Here is a 19,459-nt window from a genome sequence, read left to right as displayed (position 1 = left end):
CGCGAAAACGGTATACAGATAAAAATCTAGTTTAGGAGTGAACGTTACCCATAAGGGCGGATTCGCGCGTGTCATCAATTCCACCCGCTCGACGGTGTACCGAGGTTATCGAGGTTTTATCACGCAGCAATTTAAAACAAATTTCTGCTCGAGAAACAGTCGTTAAGATAATAATTCCTAGATCAAACTTCTATTTTATTATTATTGGTACGCACTTTTGAAAATTTGTGTGAAATTTGACATACATCACATGTCCCAAACGGTCCACTCAAATGTTGATGTTAATTTAACACGGGATAAATACGGTAGACTGAATATGTTAACATAAATATTATGTAAAAAAATTACACATGTTTTGTTTATTTCCATATATCCATAAATTGTTATCTTAACATTAAGAAATTTTAAACATTAATTTATCAAAGCATAGTACTCAAATAATATAATCACATGTGATATTAACACTAAAATATATTAAAAACTTAACACACAAAATTTTGCCAAGAATTTTGTCAATTTTAACATAAACATAAAATATTTTCTACTGTGTAGTTACGTGTACTGTAATAAACTATATAATATATATCAAAGTTAGAGAAAAAACGCGACATTTTCCAAGATTGGCGATTCCGAGACTTATTCGCGTGAAATCAAAATACAATTCGGCAGAATCTCAGTAGAATGTCTCGGCGAAAAGGAAGACTAAACAAAAGGGGAGTGAAATGCAACAGATTGTGTTCGTTTAAGGACAACACTTTGGCGTCTCCACCCTATTACGAATGGCTTGCATTAAATGAGGCGGTGAGAGAACCCCGGCAACTACACAACACCGAAGCAAAGACGCGCGTATAACAGGATTTTCTATTTCGTTCCCCTTTCGCGCACAACTTCCTCTCCTTCCTCTCCGTTATCTCGCTGTTATTCTATGATTTTGCGTGCATTGTGCTCGTTGGGCGGGGAGTAACATTGCGAAAATACGTCACGCGCGTTATACGCGGTAGATAAAAAACCGGCCTGGCAACCAATTTCACGTAGCGGCATCGTATCACACAACCAGCGCACGTCAGCGAATTTAAGGGGTGTCTGAATCGTAAGAAATTCGGTATAACCGGTCGGGAAAACGCTATCGTATCTCGCGGCAACCACGTAAACACAATAACGCGATGCGGTCCAATATATATATATCACGATACGGTATAAAGTCCAGCGAATGATCAATACATCTTACTTAAACATTTATAAAATCTGAAAACAGAACGTCCTTAAAAAAACATAAGCACGTATAAGAAAGAGAGTATCGGTCTTTGAGAATAATATATTTATTTATGCACTAACCCTCTGGCAACCAGTTGCATATTTGCAACGTTCACTTTCCACACGTACAAGTGAAAATGTACCGGGGAAATTCGAGTTTTCTGCAGTTTAATTACATTAAAAAATAAAAAGAAAGAAAGTATATAGCACTGGTTACAGAAATATAATGATTTTTCCATCAAAGAAGAGCTGACGCGAAAAAAATATTTGAAAAAATTATATCAATAGATTTTTCATTTACAAAATTCTTTTAAAATAAAATTTTTTTTTACAATAATACAATACGATCTCTAGAAAGTTAAAATAGTTATTTAATTAACACTCGTTCGCGAATGAATACAGAGATATAGGTAAAATGGAAAAGATTAAATCGATGTATGTAAATGCTTGTAAAATCTGTCTTGCTTATACCGACGTTATACAAAATTTCTTCAGTAGCGGAATTTCTGCGGACTCGCGCGCTTACAGTCAAATTTTCTGATAATAGCTTCGATAATACGGGCAAACTTTCGCGTCGGCACAGTTAATCGTTCTCGAATCGCGATCGCTTTTCACGCGGAAAATTGCGCTTCCGCGCGACGAACGGAGCCGTTAAAGCAAGGACAAAAGAAAATGAAAACAAAACACCAGCAGATTGAATTCATTCGGAGACAATACTTAGGCGGTCGTAACCCGGCGTTACGGACGGATCGTAGTAAACTGGGCGTGAAATGCTTTGAGAGTGCGGAGAATTGGAATTACATTTTATCGCAGTTACGCGAATCGATATGGAGAACGTCAATCTACTAAAAATAAACATTGCTGAAGTACATTTGATCGGATGACACGTCGTTTTAATTATACATACGAAGCCGCGTGTAAAAGTAAATTATTCGTGTAATTTGCTTTTTATATCAAAGATACATCTGTCGATGTCACGAACGTGACTCGTGTCGTCCGAAATTTCGATACCGCGGCGCAAATGCATCTGAACGAAAACGACGGGGGAGAGGGAGAGATAAATGGCGCAAAGGGTGGGTTTTCGCTGAGCGGAACAAATATTGCAAGACGCGCGAGTCGTCGCGGCAGAAATTACAACGTAAAGGTACTTTTACGTAATGCAGAATAAATGTTTTCGTTGGGACGAAAGGTAAATCTTTGCGGTCGCATTCGGGCAATATCGCAGGGGAGCGACGAGCTTTTCTCATGGAAATATAATACATTCCACGTTGTCGCACGCGGGATACGACGACAATCGTTTAAGCTACATTAATAGTGCCCGGCGGAAGCACTGTGCGTTGTGGCGAGTACAACGGAGATGTTTAAAATGGCTTTAACGTCCCAACAAGCAGCTGATACAACGAAAAATTGTAACGGCGCGTTGAACAGTAAATATGACGGTGGTTACCGGCGATTAGATAATGGAGATAACCTATGGAAATTAATAACGTTTAATTCGCGATGCATGCAATTAACGCCCCGACAACATAATATTTGTTTTGCGCCGTTAAAGCTTGAATTTTGCATATTGTTAATACGTTACATAAATGATTTTTCCACCGAGAGATTCAAGAATTAAAAATACCTCATGCTAATGCCACGGTATATTAAACTCATTTGTGAACATTACTTTTCTTCCCCATTGCATAATTGCGTAATAAGGAGGATACGAAGTACATCGTAAAGTCCAACATTCACTATTACCTTTCTTCCTTCGCTCTTTGTTCTAACAGGAAAATGTACGCGGAATAAGCTCTACATTAAGGAAAATAGATTCTAATGTCTATAATTAAAGGGAAATTAGGACATCACGAAAAACGTGATTACGTAGAATATGGAATATAAATTCTGACGTAGAGAACAGAATTAATTTGGTTTTATAATATAAAAATCAATAGGTTAACTTTTAATTTCTCGCTGTACCACATGATTACTATGTAACTGATAAAAATAGAAATAAAATTTAACAATACATTAAAACAGAAATGGAGAAACCTGGAAATCAATATTTAAATTTTGTCTGAATAAATATCCAAGTTGATACTTTTATTCAAACTTACTATTGCGGAATGCTATAAATATATCCATCAATTTTAAATAACATTAAAATAACATTTTTTGCATTAATTTGCATTATTTTGTTACAGACTCAGTTTAAACTCTGTCATTATTTATCCAAACGTAATTACATTATAATATTGTAAAAAAAATATTAAAAATATATTTTTAAAATATATTTTTTAAATATTAAAATAAATACGTATTATTTAATAAAATTTATGAAATATCACATAAATTAAATGAATTAAATGAAAAATAGCAAAATATTGTTATTAATTCAAGAGAGTTTTATTCAAATAGAAATGTAATTAGAATTCTGATTACTTATATCTAAAACTGTCAATTAAATCATAACGGATAGAAATATCTCAGGAAATCATATCTGATAATAATTTTTATTGAAATCTAGGGTAAATCGAATTCAATTTTATTTCACATTCTTCGGAAAAATTGTAATTTTATATTTACTTTGTACTTCTCTTGGAATGCCTTTTGAATAAATACGCGTTTCAATTAAGAAACACTTCAGGATTGCAAATATAATTAAATATCGTAACGCAAGATAATGTATCGATACTTTTTGTATCGATGCGCAAAAATAACCCCGTTGCGTATTTTTTCTACAAAACGATTTCTTGTATGTTTCGAATCCTTTACAGTTTTGATCGAGTACGGTAGGCTCTTTAGAGAAGAATCCGTATACGCAGCAGCTTTTAGAAAATGATCGCACAGACTCAGGGGATTTTATTGCTGCCCCTTCTTGTACGGGCGAGGCTCCTTAAAGGAGCGTCTTTTTACTGTTGCTATAATGAATGCGGACATAAATTTCCGTTAAAACGGGTGGCGTACCAAGCTTTCCGATTTAATACTTAACAGCCTCATAAAATGTATTTCGTTTTAAATTTGAGCAGACCTCTGTCCATAACGTAAATGTAAGGTAGTTTTAGATTCGAGAACGTTGCTTTTCTATAAAATGAAATATTGATTTGCATAATTTCCAACTACAAATAGAACGTATCAATGTAACAAAAAATTATATATACGTATATATAACATACAGCATAATACACAAAATAAATATAAGAAATATGTATCCATAAAGAGAGATACATAATAAAATAAAGCTTTCATAAATAAACACAGTCTTTAAAAGTATTTATTGATTGAAACTTTTTAAAGTGATATATATGAAGAAAAATTATTAAGACATTAGGACCGAATCAAGCAAGGGGTATTATACATGAACTGTCAGTTGGTTGCTGATTTGTCTTTTATGAAGAAAGTCATTGAGCGTGCAAATAAAGGCATCATCACATTTTAACGGCAATTAACTTTTACACGTTAAAAAAGTAAAATCTCGATGTCGGAACACGTCCGGGACGCGCGACGTGGAGCGAACACGAGATTCACTAATGCAGGATGGATCGTTCGCGTCGCGATTTGTTCGTGGAAAAAAAATCATGTTTAACGATATCCAACCTCGTTTCGCGCGACGAATCGCACGGTATACGAATCGGGATTGTCGTTTCGCGAACCGTAAATACACCGCTCCAAAAACGCGTCATTCAGAATGCATACCGTGCGCGGTTCTCGGCAAACATGTATTTTCAACAAACGTATCGTACTTTCTGCTTATTATTATTTATTAATCATAATATCGTATCCTCGCGATTAATTCAGTTATTTATCCAGGGACGCGAACGATCGCTTCTCAGAATTTCAAACTGATACTGAAACTTTAAACACGTTGAATAATACACCTCTCGCTATAAGGTGTGCCGTTTCATATTTTAGTGATGACCTGGATGCCAATTTTTTTTAAATGCCGTAAATCTTTAAAACGTATAAAACCGTATATTGGACGTGTATACAAAATGAATAACTGAATTGAATGGCATCCAAATAACCGAAGTCCCCCCGTGTTACTTCCCGTTTATAATTCGAAGACGATTTTTACTTTACTTTCGAAACCGAAGTCGACATTTGAACCGTATTTAATTTTAATGCTAGCCATCCATTTCTTTGGAAGATTCAAAAATTTCGGAGCCTGGGGGCTTCTCTTTCGACAGTCCTAACAAATCGATGGGTAGTGTCGATCAAAATTACCCGACGAAACGGTCGGGATTTGCGGCAACCAACGCGGATCCCAAACTCAAGTTTCATTGGTATCTGGACGGATCCATCCCTGGGGCGCGTCCCTCTCTGCGGACCGCGATCGCCGTCGCGCTCGCGGTAATGCGCGCCGCGTATCCACGTATATCGCCCACGATATACAAATACACAATACATCGGCCATGTATACGCGCGCCTATATGTGCGATATATAATCGCGGAGTGCGTACATAAGCGCGCGTGTGCGCGCGAGTGTAACGACGTCACCGAGCAGTATCTCTGTTACGCCTGGATTGCCGTGGACTGTGGCCGCGCTCACGCATCGCTTAACATAATCCCCCATTCGACCGGGACTACATAGATTACGGAATGATACCTCCGCGACGGGCGCTGTACAATTATATCGGCACGGTATTGTACATATCCCGATGCGCGCGGAGCTTCGCGCCACGCGCGCGCGTGCATTTCCGGAGAGGGAAATCGAGATAAAGGGCTGGCCAAGGTGTTTCGATATCCGAACGGATAAACCTCTCTACGAGACAAATCCAGGCGTCCTGGGTTAGGCGAAGCGAGAAAAGGGGAGGGGAAAGGGTGACTGTTGTCGAGAGAAAGAAATGTGCCGATGGTTATCCGTTCATATTTTCAGGCCAAATCGATGAGATCCATTCGACAATAAGGGTCATATTGTTACAGCAATTCCCCGAGAAAAGAAAATATGCCAGCCGTTCGCATTTATTATCGGGGGGGAAAGAAAATTCCTTTTTTATCCTGGGAATTAAGAGTCAGGAACGCGAGTTCTCAGTATTCTGTTAAAATACCATCGGGATCGTGCAGCCTCGCGATTCGCATTCCGTTTTTCCGTGAAGGCATTTGTCGGCCGAGTTCACACATACACCTGGAGTTTTCAGTTTGAAACTAACACGCAGTTTCGGTGCGAAATTTTCCGGCCAAATAATATCCTCATATATATTAATCTTATTTTAAAGCTTATTATACTCTATTTAAACGTGAATTAAATGTAATTAGCAGTTTCTGTTCACAAAATGTTATAATTTGCAACTCCCTCGGACGTAATTGTTAAATGAAAAAAATTTGCTATACCGGTAATCAAAATTTAATTGGGACATTATTAAATATAGCAAACTTGAATGGCTCGGGCAGAAAATGCTTCTAATAATGATAACTAGGATAACAATTAGCGTAAAGTGCCGGAAGGAAGCGCCGAGGTTTTGATATGTACAATGGCGCGTGTAAAGAGTAATGAATGAGAATAACGGAAGGCAATTAACTGTCGCGCGGAGACTTCCGGTCGGAGAGAAAAACGCTGCTGCGCTTCACACGTTCGTTTCTTTATACATAAAATAATTCAATTTTACACCCGTATTAATTCAGTTTCGACCTATTGTTCCTGCGATAGAAATCACGTGCTTCGAGCGCGTTTGTAACTGCATAAAACGCTTCTTTCGTAGCTATGACCATCGAGCTCGTTTCGTGCATATATGGTAGTGCATATATGGTAGTCAGTCTCATAATTTTCAGAATAAACAAAAAGAAATCGTATATAAATCGCGACTTGTAATTTCAGCCTCTTCGAGTCTGTACACATAGGCGAGATTTATCTTACGCTAATAACTTTTAATCGGAATCAGTCGTAATATCCGTATATTAAAGTGCAGACGGCAGTGGGAAATCGTTACAGGTACAACGGCGTTGAGAGAACGGAAGAATCCGGCAGAACATTTAATTGGCGAATAATAATGTACCCGACGTACGGTGATTAAAAATTGCCAACAGCGTTTTAACGGCGGCATATATAGATATCCTTAATTAAACGAGAAGCACATTTAATGAATACAGAGTATTCGTAAATTTTCACGAGGCAATAATATGTCGTCACGACGGATCGAATATTCCGAAGTTGACATAAATTTTATCGTATCGACAATAATGTGCCCTGATCTGCTATAAATTTAATTTTGGTCCATGTAATTGACAACGCGTACGCGCAATAAAATACGTACAAAAGCAGCGCTCTCTTTTCTTCGTCACTTGTGTTGCAAAAGCCCGCTTTTATAAAATGCCTGTGTGTTTTCTCTTTTTTTAGGGATGCATTGTAATGCGTGACACCTACATATTTATTCGCGCATAACGTAGGACGATTGAGATATTTTTCAGTCCTGACGAGGGGCGCATTTCACCTCGTAATTCCGCTACAATTTTATTAGAGTTTTTAGTGAATTTTTGTCGAAGGCATGCGAGATTATATTACGTAGTTCTTTTTCGGTCCACGAAAAATTCTCGATGACTCTTACGTTCATCTTGTCGCCCTTGCTATTTCGAGGAGTTCGCGACCGCGCCATTTTTTACGTGCCGAGGCATTAATCAAATTTTCCCCCTAGTTCTCTGGAGAGACCTTTTGGACGCCTCCTTATTGCATATAACGTGCTGGTCTCGAGGTGCGTCGATTTATACGTAAATCTATACACGTTGAGAAAACACAATTTTGTTGGATTAAACTTTATTCTCTTTTTCACATTATTTTTATATTACGGAACAACGATCCTTGAGACGGAAAGGAATAATATATTTATCTTGAGTTTATTGAACACAATATCACGGCATTTGATCCGCCAGAAACATATACATCTGAAGCAAATAATTCAACAATCTCCGTGATTTTCGAATCGTATCACATGTGACACACAGTGCTGTGTGTACCGCGTTAATAATAAGAGAAAAGTGTTAGGTTGAATTGCAAGAGCTATCACAGAAGGTACGACGTTATGTAACTCAATAAATAAGCTTTCGAATATTTTATCATCTTTGTTCAAAATGATTTCAAATACTTTCAAATGTATCCGTAACGCGATCCGTAACGATACATTAATATTTAGGGCTTATTAATCGCGGATTGACGATTAATACACGCCGGTATCGTCGGTATACTCTTTCTAGCTGTCCGTTAAAATTTTAAACTTTGATGTAGCCAAGAGCGGAGCACAGCAGCTTATCGATTCCGCGCGTGAAAATGATTTTATGAAGAATTATACGACGTCCATAACGAAGAACAGACTTCATCGAGCACAGCCAGGTATTTCAGCGTACCATCGGCGGGAGAGTGCCGTTTAATAAGAATAAAATGACGTAATACTTCGCTGTCGTTGTGAAAAATCTCTCAATCCGATTCGCGACGATCGACCGTTCGATCGGCGGGTAGCGGTACATAAAATAAAATCGGAATCCATTTCAGATCGGGGTAGATTAGCGTGTCTGTCGGTCGTAAACCAGTTACCCGTTTCGCGAGCACATTTCCTGTGTTCCATCAGTGCTCCGTAATCCGTGCGCTCGACGCGGCTTCCGCAAAAAGCGCGCTTCCCCGCGAAAGATACGCGGCGATATACTATATTTTAGGAACCAGCTCGTGTGTTTTCCCCCGGCTCCTCCTCTCCTCGCCGCCGCGTCGCCGTTACGACCCCCTTCCTCCTCGGGGGCGAACGGGGTGAACGCGACGGTGGTTCTTTTCCGGCGCGACGGACGTCTTAATTCGCTGTCTGCGGTACGTAGGGGGGCATGTAGGGCCCCGTGAGAATGTACTGCACCGCCACGACCATCAGCTGAGGCGCACTCCATCTGATGATGTATGCGCTTCCTGAAACAGAAATGCATTTCGCGTGTTACTCGCCGTTATGCACGAGGCTTCTACGTGCGCGAGTTTATATGCACGGGGTGGCCCAGGTGCGCCGCGCGTTCCTTTTATACATGAAGCTTGTCTTGGATTAATGCGGAGGGTTCATACTTTTTTAAACGGGCTCGTCGGTACAATGCCCCGCCGATCGCGGCGCTAATAATTTATCAATTCTGACTAGTTGTGCTTTAGTGGCGCTTGTTGTTTCGGAACGTCGTTCCGCGTAAAAAAAAGAATGAGACAGAATAAAAAAAGAACTGTCCTCGAGTCGCCATGAAATTCATACTGTGATAAGGGTGTCTGGCGAGGACACCCTGTATATATTAGATGATCCACCTGGGACTCTGCCACCATTCTTCTTCACGCAGGGAGGAACGCTGGGTTTTCCCTATGGAAATGCCGTTTCGACCGTTTAACGCTCTCGCTTACGTTTCTTTTCGCTTATCTACTTTAACTCGAGAACCCCCCGAGCTTTTTACGTCATTTTTCAAAACAGTATCTTCTTTATTGCAATTTTCGTGCGACAGAAATGTTTCTGCTTTCCTCCTAATTCAATTTGAATTTCTAATTCAGAAACTCGCTACCGCCGAATTGGGAACCACTAATATTCTTTATCGATTGTGCCATTTTTTACCATTCAGAGGTTTCGATATAACGACACCTTTTCAGAAATCTACTAATTCTACAATTAAAAGATAACGAAGGGAATTTTTTCAGTATTACCATATCGATACCGGTTTCTACACGTGCAGGAAGGTAGAGACAGTGACTACAAATACTACTGAATACCACTAAACATAATAACGATAAAATCAATATCCATTCGTTTATATTGACGCAAAAAGGTCGCTATAAAAAACTTCTAACGCTTACACTGTATGAATCGACAGAATTGAGATAACGAAGAAATATCAAATTTCGTTGGTATATCACCACATGAAAAATATACCGAAATATATTTATAAATTACAACAAACTATTCATCTCTATCTAAAAGTGCCATTAGGATGTTTTGTCGTCAAGTTAATATGTAAGTCTATCTTTACTTCCACTTTAAAAACCAACTGAACGAAAATGTCAACCGCGCAAACACATCATACCGCGTACTCGCAAAATATGTTGGCCGTAGAATATGCCGGTGTCACTCGCCGTGTACGATTTGCATATCTCCCTCTACATTCATTTACATGCTGAACGCACGAAAAGACATGTTCCTCCCGTAATATCATAATATTAACGCTTCGTATACATTTTAACGCGATTCGGAAGGCGTATACAACGACCGTATCGCGGAATCAGTTGGGAACGCGCAAATAAAATATTTTTAAGACAATGCTCGAATCTACGACGTTAATTTCTACGGAGACTACGATCAGGCAGTAAAATAACGAGCCATTGCGAAGGCATACTATTAAGGTGGCGAATAATTTATACCGTGAACGCTCGGGAAATCAGTAGGGCGTCGCTAATAGCTCGTAGCTCCCGAGGGAGCTTACAATTAATCTGATTAATCAGCTCGATATGTGTCGATAATTAATCACACACTACGGTAGCATTAGTTGTTTGGGCCATATTCTTAATGTATCGTACCTCCTTAGATTGTTAAACAGAGTAATTTACTTTTTTTCTTTTTGCTCCCGCGATTCTCGAATGTTTATCTTTTGGTAATTAATCTCTCCCCAATACGCACAACATGTTCTGCAGATGGAGCAGGTCAAAGCGTTGAGATCCCTTGTTAAAGTGGCACAAATACCAATCTTAAATACGCGCCCATACATTGCTTAAAACCATTATACACTTGGCAAATTTGACTTACACCACTTGCAGAGTAAACGGTTCGCTTAATCCCTTTTTCCAGAATTTCCGACCGTTTTACAAAGCTCGTTATCTCGGTAATTACGGATGGGTGCGAGTGCGGTTAAACGGGCGGCTAGAAATTGGCAGTGCGAAAGTTTAAATCCCGTTTAGAAATTTTACGGTCTATATTTTCGCGATACGAGTATCGTACCTTTCGACCAGATTGACGCGCGTGTGCGAGTTCATGGGAGAAAACTATATGCAGCTTGACTCTCTCTCTCTCTCTCTCTCTCTCTCTCTGCGCGTGCTACGAAAAGCGGGTGCATGGGGGACGCCAGGGCGCGCGGGGAAAAGAGGACGGCTAAAGGTTTCTGGATAAGACGCGACAGAGAACGGGAGTTTCTAGCGGAACTTTTCGTCCCGAAATCCCCCGGGTGTGTCTCGAGTGCCATCCCTGATCCTGGCCCCAGCCAAGCGAAACTACAGCGGAGAAATCTCTTTGCTTTTTCGATAGACATGCGCCATCGGGATGCATCGATGCGTTCGTCGGAATATTGCGCAACCCTGTCCCGGATAATCCGGGATGCCTTCCCGGAGAGTTCCAGGCATAATACTCGCGCGATTAATTGTAAAGAATCATTCGGCGCTGTCTCTGCCTGGCGCTTCCGGCCCCTGTCGCGTCGAGAAATTTCTCTTAAATTAATTATAACTGTAAGAGAAACAACAAAGTTATGAGTTTCATCCTTTGATCTTTCACCTCTGAGTTTCACAAAGGCGGAAACGTCTGCGCGAATTAAATAGAGATGGAGAACTGTTCGCTTGCGAACAACGTTAAATAAAGATTACAATCGATACGTCTACGAACTTACGTAATGTGGACGTAGCTCGCGGAAGAAGGCGCCGATTTATCGCGCGAGCCTGTGTTCGAATAACGAATTTCAATTTTGGAGAAATCGCTCCGGACCAAATCAAATTTTATGACATGAAATCGCGGAATGCACCACGGGCGCACCGTATAAGTGAAGCAACACATGACGCACAAAATGTGTTTTGCGATATCTGTCTCAACTGTCTGCGTGCAATATCGACAAAAGCTTTCCCCCCCCCAACTAGTGCTTTACGCATTTATTCGCCGGAGAGAAAGTTATATACCGTCGTATAGCGCTCTCATTGTTATCACCCACCACCCTCCAGGTCAATAATACAGCTGTCCGCGAGGCAGCCTGGATAATCTCAAATTGGCCGCGGGAAAAGGAAAAGAACGGAGAAAGCGCACGTCACCCTCTTCCCCCGAAAACCCCACCACCGGAATGTTTCCATAAGATTTTATTTACGTTGCGGTCTCTGATTTATCGTCGATCCGGCTCACGCATTCGCGTTCGCGCTCGCGCCACTATATTTCCCCGGTTACGAATCTGTACGGGGAAGTGTATACCGGGAGATATATCGGTCGTTCCAACGTGCCGTAGATCCAATGCAAAAGAGGGGTAAAGAGGGCAGAAGAGGGGGAGGGGGAGGGGTGGACGGAGGATGCCGCCTGCAGGCTTCTATCGTGGACACAGGGTGGTATAACAGATTACTCCCTATCACGTCCAATATGTCAACCCGCGCGGACGACGAGGAGTCAAGCATTATATTGCAAAATAAAATGGCTCGCGTGTGACACCGTCCCGATGCATACACGCAGCATCCCCAACCCTCCCTCCCCCCCGGGGGGGCGTGAAATATCGTGGTGCGCCGGTCGCGAACATGATGTGTATTATCGGACACTTCCGTCAAAGAATTATATATATCTTTATTTATTTTTTTCAAATCGTCCACACTGCACGCCGTCACAGACGAAACAAGGGACCGCGCAAATCGGCATGCACCGCCGATTGGCCGTAGCCAGTCGACATTTCTCCCGGTTTTGATAGAATTCAAGGGCACACGACAAAGGCTAAATTTTAAACTGGCGCGGTGCGATATTGGCAGGTGTCGCGAGTCGAGGAGGGACACGGAGTATCTTAAGCGATACGTTTTCGATTACGTACGACTTTGATCGGAGTGAGGCGTTGTCTTTCGGGCGATCGCTCAGTAAAGTCACCTCGAAATGCCGAAAAGAGGCCCCACGTTCGTGGAATGAGATTAAACAGATGGACGTTCCTTCGCTGCGGTGTACAATATTAAATAAAACGCGACTCTTCGACATACGCGGGGGGAAGAGAGTTATAATTGATTGTGAAATACACTCACGCCGATAAATAAAGGGCGCGCACGCGAATTGTCAAAAGTATCGTTCCACTCGCCATAAAATATCGAGTCCTGTCACGTGAGGCTCGACGAGTATTTATATTCGCGTTGCTAAATTGCAGAGCGTAACGTTTGCGGCACGATAGGCGAGATGTTCCCGCCTTTCGTCATTTCGCATCGTTAACTCGGCGCGATACGCCGCGCCTTCGCGCGCGTTATCATTTTTTCTCGGCGCCGCGCGCCGCGCCGTCGTCGTCGGGGCCATCGGCTTTAAGGGACGTGCCATGGGCCGGTATAAACGTTCGACGGGCGCGGAAATGAGGTCGAAGGGAATAAGGGGGTTATTGAGTTAGCGGTGTATATCGCGCAGCGAGGAAGAAGAACTCCTTCGTGAAGTGCCGTGATAGTCTCGGCACGTGGAATTTGCGACAGTTAAAGTTGTCGCCGACGTGGCCCATTTTCAGGACGGTCCGCGTATCCACGCGCCGAGGAACTTGACGTACGGAACGGCCGTAAAACGAATTTTTATATCGAAAAAAAAAAAAACATTCTATGCCCGAAGGCTGTCGATAATGTGGAAAAAAGACTGCGAGCGACACTTACTCGGACGTTCGCGACATCATACACTCGCTCTTTCTTTTTTTTTTTTTATTCATTTCGTTTCGTTTGCAAAAGGCACGTTTGCACTTTTGAGCTATTATTAATTCATCGTCGTAATTCATTTCGAGTAGGTAAGCAAACAAGCCGCGGTGAATACAGATAATGACAATAAAATTAACAAACGGAAGGCAGGCGGCATCAATTTTCAATTTAATCACGAGCCATTAAATTAATGTTACTCGACGATAACAAAATCGCTCGAGGGGGACTGGGTCGAATTTCGCGGAACGGTACTCTCTCTCTCTCGAGCAATCGCCGAACGCGGACGAGACGAATTCGCTCGTTGCAGATTAAGGCAGAGATAGGTCGAGCGTTACGTGCGCAATCGACGATACACGGCACAACGTCTTTGTCTCCCACGGCTGCTCGGAGATCAAGATATATTCGGCCTGCTTCTTCGTCTTTTCGCTTTCCGCCATCCCCCAAGGTGTCTTTAGTCTTTCCTCCCCAGTATGTGGAGTCGCGTTCCTCCTCACGTATCAACCGCGCATTCATTTATCAACCCGAAACCCTGTCGTCCCCTCCTGTCCGCATGCGGGTGTGTACGTTTGTAAGTAGCAGCCGGGTCTAAAGGCGGGCATTTGTATGTGGGCCGGTTAAGCCCTCGACCCCATGCACGCGGAAGGTTAAGACCATTTGCGTCTTGGGAAATCGGAGTGAAGATACTCGACGGGTCCGTCGACTGACCCTTCTACAACGAGAACAAATTACTGGAAAGTAGAGCGGCGTTGTTCTCGACGTATATTGCGTATATGTCGTAAAAAAAGTAATATATAATAGTATAGTAGTAATTGCCAAACGAAAATAACTCTCTTACACAAAGGAATATAAAAATATTTGATATACAAACTTAAAATAATGTATACTAATTAAATAAATTCTTTAATGTCAATTGATTTTTTTTTTTCATGACAATGTTAACAATATTAACAATGGGACAAGAGGAATATTCGCGATGATAGATAAATTGTTAATTCACTTAGTGACTGATCCACATTTTAAATGTATTATCGGTTTTTCGTTTATTGCAAATTTTGGTCCCGATTTTCGTGCCACCGCAATGTTTCGACGTCCGCGTTTTGCTTGTGGCCACTTTGACTTTGGGCGCACGCAGGTAAATCCAATAATATCGTTACGCTTAATCCAATGTGACAGAAGCAATTGTAACTAAATTTCGTCCCAAATAACGTCATGCAGCCTCGTTGGAAAAAAAAAGGGGGTAATCGCCGCAGGAACGCGCGTGTGTCGTGCAGTCAGTGCGAACTTCATTACACGTGCGGAGGTGCCTTAGTGACGGGAGATTAGTTTTCTGGCGTTTCGGGTATATCAGCGCAAACGACGCGATATATCCCGTGTGGCAGCAACACGCTCCGCCCGGACCACGGAGAGAATTGTACCTTAACAAATTTTATTCGTGATAATTTGTGACAAGGAAGACTAATATCTTGCGCTTATGCGTCGGCCACACGTTCATTTATCAAGCGCAGCGCGACCGTAAGAGTGACTAAGTGTGGCATTTGTACAGCATAAACGACCTATTATGATTAGACGAAGGGACAAATGTTTCTATCTGTTAAGCAGCTACTCTTGGATGAACTCGAACCGTTCCGCGTCGTCCAAGTAACGAATGCAGTATAGCGGCGAATTATAATACTAGAATAATCGGTACTTTTTTTTAAGAATATCCTTGAAAGATTTCTCTCGTAAAAAGTGGGTTATTCAAATCTGACATTTATATTATTTCTCCAACGTATAATGTCCCGCTCAATATATCAATTTATGTCATGCTCTCATTTATTACAAATATATGTGAAAAAGATTTAGATTTAATAAATTCAAATTTAGTCATTTCATTTTTAAATTTCACGGATCTAAAGATAATGCATTCTCTTTCCTAGCACCTAGCGCGCCCTAAAGACAGTGTGTGTGTGTTATATCGTGACTCGTGTCAGCACACAAATGCGTCGAATCGATAAAAATATTTCTCTTTTCCTCGACCGTCCGTGCATCCCTCGTGCAGTCGCGTGTCAAGAATCGGCAGACGATGCCGTCAAGGCGAACCAGAAGCCGGAAAATTTCACGGCGGCATTTTTTTCAGTCTTGATCACCACTTAGACGCTAGAGAAGAAGATCTTGCGGCGGAAAAGCACTTTTCTACCTTGTTGAGAACAAACTGGGAAGGCAGAATGCGACGGTGGGAAAGGAAAATGCGGACGAGCCCGAGGAGGGTAAATCATCGTATGTTTCTACTCGCCCGTTTCACGCTGCGATTATTCACAAAGTGCACTTAGCTCGAGACGAACGAACGGATATGGAACGAGCAATCCTGCACTGTTATATCACTCGACTACCTTCAGAAGGCTAAACGTCGAGATATCATTTTCACGTGCAAAACACGATGCTATAATGCGTATATATATTTGTATTTATAAATAAACTAAAAAAATTTCTTTTATTGCAATTTTTTAACATTTGTTATTTTATTTTTATTATTCATTTGCACATACACAAGTATAAAGAGCTAATTTGAAAAACAGATGTTAATCTAAAAACATTTAGAATACAAAAATTATGAAAAGAGGCTAAAGTGAAAAAAATCACGTAGAAAACTCGCGATACACTGATTTTACATACATTTGGTAATTTTTATTTATAAGAACGTTTTATTTATAATAAATAAGCTTTTGTGCAGTTTACATCGAGATGCGAATCGATACGAACGACAGCCCTGAAGATACGTTTCATCTTCGCTGCACATTACCCTGATACGTGCTTACAAACTTGCGACGGCATGTAACAAAATTTGCCTCCCCGTTTCTTCGAGCGGACGACTCGGCTCGTTTGCCGTTACGCTCTCGTTGCCGTGCCGCGTAATTCTTGTTTGATGCGGAAACGCGATCCTTCAGCGAAGACCGCTTGAAACCGCTCGGTTGCGTCGTGCATGACGTACGCGCTGCGCAAATATGCAAGCACATTATGACCGTTGATACCAGAGCGATGGCATCAATCCTCTCCCTCTCTTCCTCCCGTTCCCTCTGCCTTTCTCTTTCTGCACTTCGTAATATCCTCACCTGTCTATCCCGTGCACTCCGAATGCCGCTCTAATTAGTTATGAAATTCCGCTCATGAACAATGTAAGATACAAGGATAGCAGCGAATAGTTTAAACACCTACTTCAATCTCATCTTGCCGATCTCTCACTCTCGAATATGACGTTGGCATATCGTCAGAATAGTTCGAGTTTAATACAATATTGATTCCCACGGAAAATTCTTAAATCGTACTTATATTAATTTATCAACTTGTCGACCGAGGCTCGCTATCCGCGTCTCTCGCGGTAGACAATGACACGGTATGAGCCATACACCGGAAACTCTATAGTCTTATGCATCGGCATCGTATTTCTTCATAGCGCTATCGCGTTTCTTGTTAATAATTATTCAAATTTTACATTTTGCTTGTGTTGTAGTTCACATCTTCATACACGATCGCGATATACGTTATTTAATGAGTAAAATAGCGAGCTAAGAAATATGTCTATAATATCTACGTGACGACATAATGATTATTATAATATAATTATTTTGTCACGTGTACTTTCTAGCACAAATAATTATACAATTCAAGTAGAAATTGGCAAATGAACAGTCAAAGCTCTTAATGCTTATTGTCTGATTTATTATACATTAGCTATGCCCTGCCACGCTTTGCTGTGGCTCTTTATTCTTATGCTACGTTTTTTTCAAATTTTCTTTGCTTTCGTTGTTTAACTTTCAAGAGCCTTGCTTTACTGTTGCTCTTTTTATTTTATTTTTGAATAAGCATTTATCTATCTTTAATAAATCTAATATTCATTCATTCATGTACTTCTAACTTTTTTTCTAAAAGCTGCCATGGATTTAGAAATCCATTCAAAAGACTGTTTTAAATAAGTTCCTTTTTTTCAATAAAATAACAGCCATCTTTATTTTTCTTATTACCTTAATTTAAACACAATAGAAACATTCTTCGCCTCTTCCGGTCTCTCCCGTCTCTCCCCGTCTCTCCCGGTCTCTCCCCGTCTCTCCCCGTCTCTCCCGGTCTCTCCCCGTCTCTCCCGGTCTCTTCCCGTCTCTCCCCGTCTCTCCCGGTCTCTCCCCGTCTCTCCGGGTCTCTCCCCGTCTCTCCCCGTCTCTCCCGGTCTCTCCCCGTCTCTCCACGTCTCTCCCAGTCTCTCCCCGTCTCTCCGGGTCTCTCCCCGTCTCTCCCGGTCTTTCCCGGTCTCTCCCCGTCTCTCCCGATCTCTCCCCGTCTCAATGTGTCAAAATTTCAATAATATTAATGAAAAACTATTTTTTACACTTAAATTATGGCTATCATTTTTGAAATACCGGTATATCCAAAATCAGACCCCATAAGAACACTCCCGATTACGAATGCAACGTTGTGTCAAAATTTCAAAGCAATCGGTGAATAACTTACGGAGATCTTAGATGAGTAACAAACATTTTACATTTTTATTTATATAGATAGATTTTCATTCAAACTGCGCGCTGTTACTTTCAACGCAGTTATTTAAAACGGAACTAGATTAGTAATATCACATTATAAAATACATTATTAAATTAACTAAAAGATTCTCTCTCTCACTCCGAAATATTAAAGAAATTTACTGTGAAAAATATTACCTTAACTAGGGTATAATTATAATTAATTAATTGCAGTTACCTGTCAGTCTTTGAGAAGAGGCCGTTACGTAATAACAGTAACGGAAAAGTAGTTAATAGAGTAGTTCACGTAGCTTCCCCGGGCTTGTTTAATCGTCGTGCTGCGCGCACGTTTCGATTGTACTCACAATTGGATGCAATGGGCGCGATCTTAATGCCTCGGCAACGGCTTCATTACAACGAATGGAAATTTATTATCGTAACCGGACGTCGTTGTCTTTAAGGGGATGCTGAAGTTGTCCTGTTTTAACGATAATTTTCTTTTTAGCTAATATTTTAATTGCATTTACAGAATTAAAAATCCTTCTCCAGAATTAAAATATAATAGATAACAACAAAGCCGGGCCGTAGCGATTTTGTAGAAAAAACAAAAAATTTTAAAATTGTCGGCTTCTAACATTGACTCGTAACAAAATGTGTCTGATGTAAAAATTGTAGACCTTGTACGCACAAATCATGTGGAGCAAACATTTAGGAACAATACTACGCTTTCAGATTGAGCGTAGGGGTTCTAATAAAAAAGTTCAATGAGTACGAAAATTTCGTGTCTAAAAAGAGCAATCTGAAAAAATTTTTAAATTCTTGATATGAAAATCAATTCATAAGCTGATATTAATACATAAATTTTAATTCTGGAAAAGGATTTCCAAATCTATAAAAGAAATACACACAAAATTTTGTTAATAATGTGCACGAATGACTCCATTATCGACCTCGATCAAGTTTGACGAGCAGTTTAGCATCCCCTTAACGAGCTGCGCTTAAAACGGACGGCGGCCATTCGACTGCTTCGCGATCGCCGCGGAAACGGACATTGCCGATGCAAGTTGCGCCGCTGCTGCAGCAACAATCATCGACGACGGCGATGACTGAGAGCGGCATGAAGTTCAACGCGCGCGATACCGAGGGTAAT

At 40.9% G+C, this 19,459-nt stretch overlaps 2 protein-coding genes across 16 annotated transcripts in view; one reads left to right on the top strand and one right to left on the bottom strand.

The window, feature by feature from the left end:
* LOC105829601 (COP9 signalosome complex subunit 2) overlaps positions 1 to 15,960 on the top strand; it is a 76,028-nt gene extending 60,068 nt beyond the window's left edge. The window contains exon 9 of the mRNA XM_036284118.1: positions 15,939 to 15,960. Within this exon, the coding sequence (XP_036140011.1) occupies positions 15,939 to 15,944 (6 nt within the window). The 3' untranslated portion in view covers positions 15,945 to 15,960. The remainder of the gene's footprint in view (positions 1 to 15,938) is intronic.
* Positions 7,569 to 19,459, bottom strand: part of LOC105831519 (lachesin) — a 268,879-nt gene continuing 256,988 nt past the window's right edge. For all 15 annotated transcript variants that reach the window (XM_036284104.1, XM_036284107.1, XM_036284105.1 and 12 more), the window contains one exon: positions 7,569 to 9,115. In XM_036284104.1, the coding sequence (XP_036139997.1) occupies positions 9,006 to 9,115 (110 nt within the window). In that variant the 3' untranslated portion in view covers positions 7,569 to 9,005. The remainder of the gene's footprint in view (positions 9,116 to 19,459) is intronic.

This window comes from Monomorium pharaonis, chromosome 3 (genome assembly GCF_013373865.1).
Source record: "Monomorium pharaonis isolate MP-MQ-018 chromosome 3, ASM1337386v2, whole genome shotgun sequence".
Taxonomy (NCBI): Eukaryota; Metazoa; Arthropoda; class Insecta; order Hymenoptera; family Formicidae; genus Monomorium; species Monomorium pharaonis.
The sequence above is the reverse complement of the archived record's forward strand: the minus strand, read 5'-3'. Positions and strand labels throughout refer to the sequence as shown.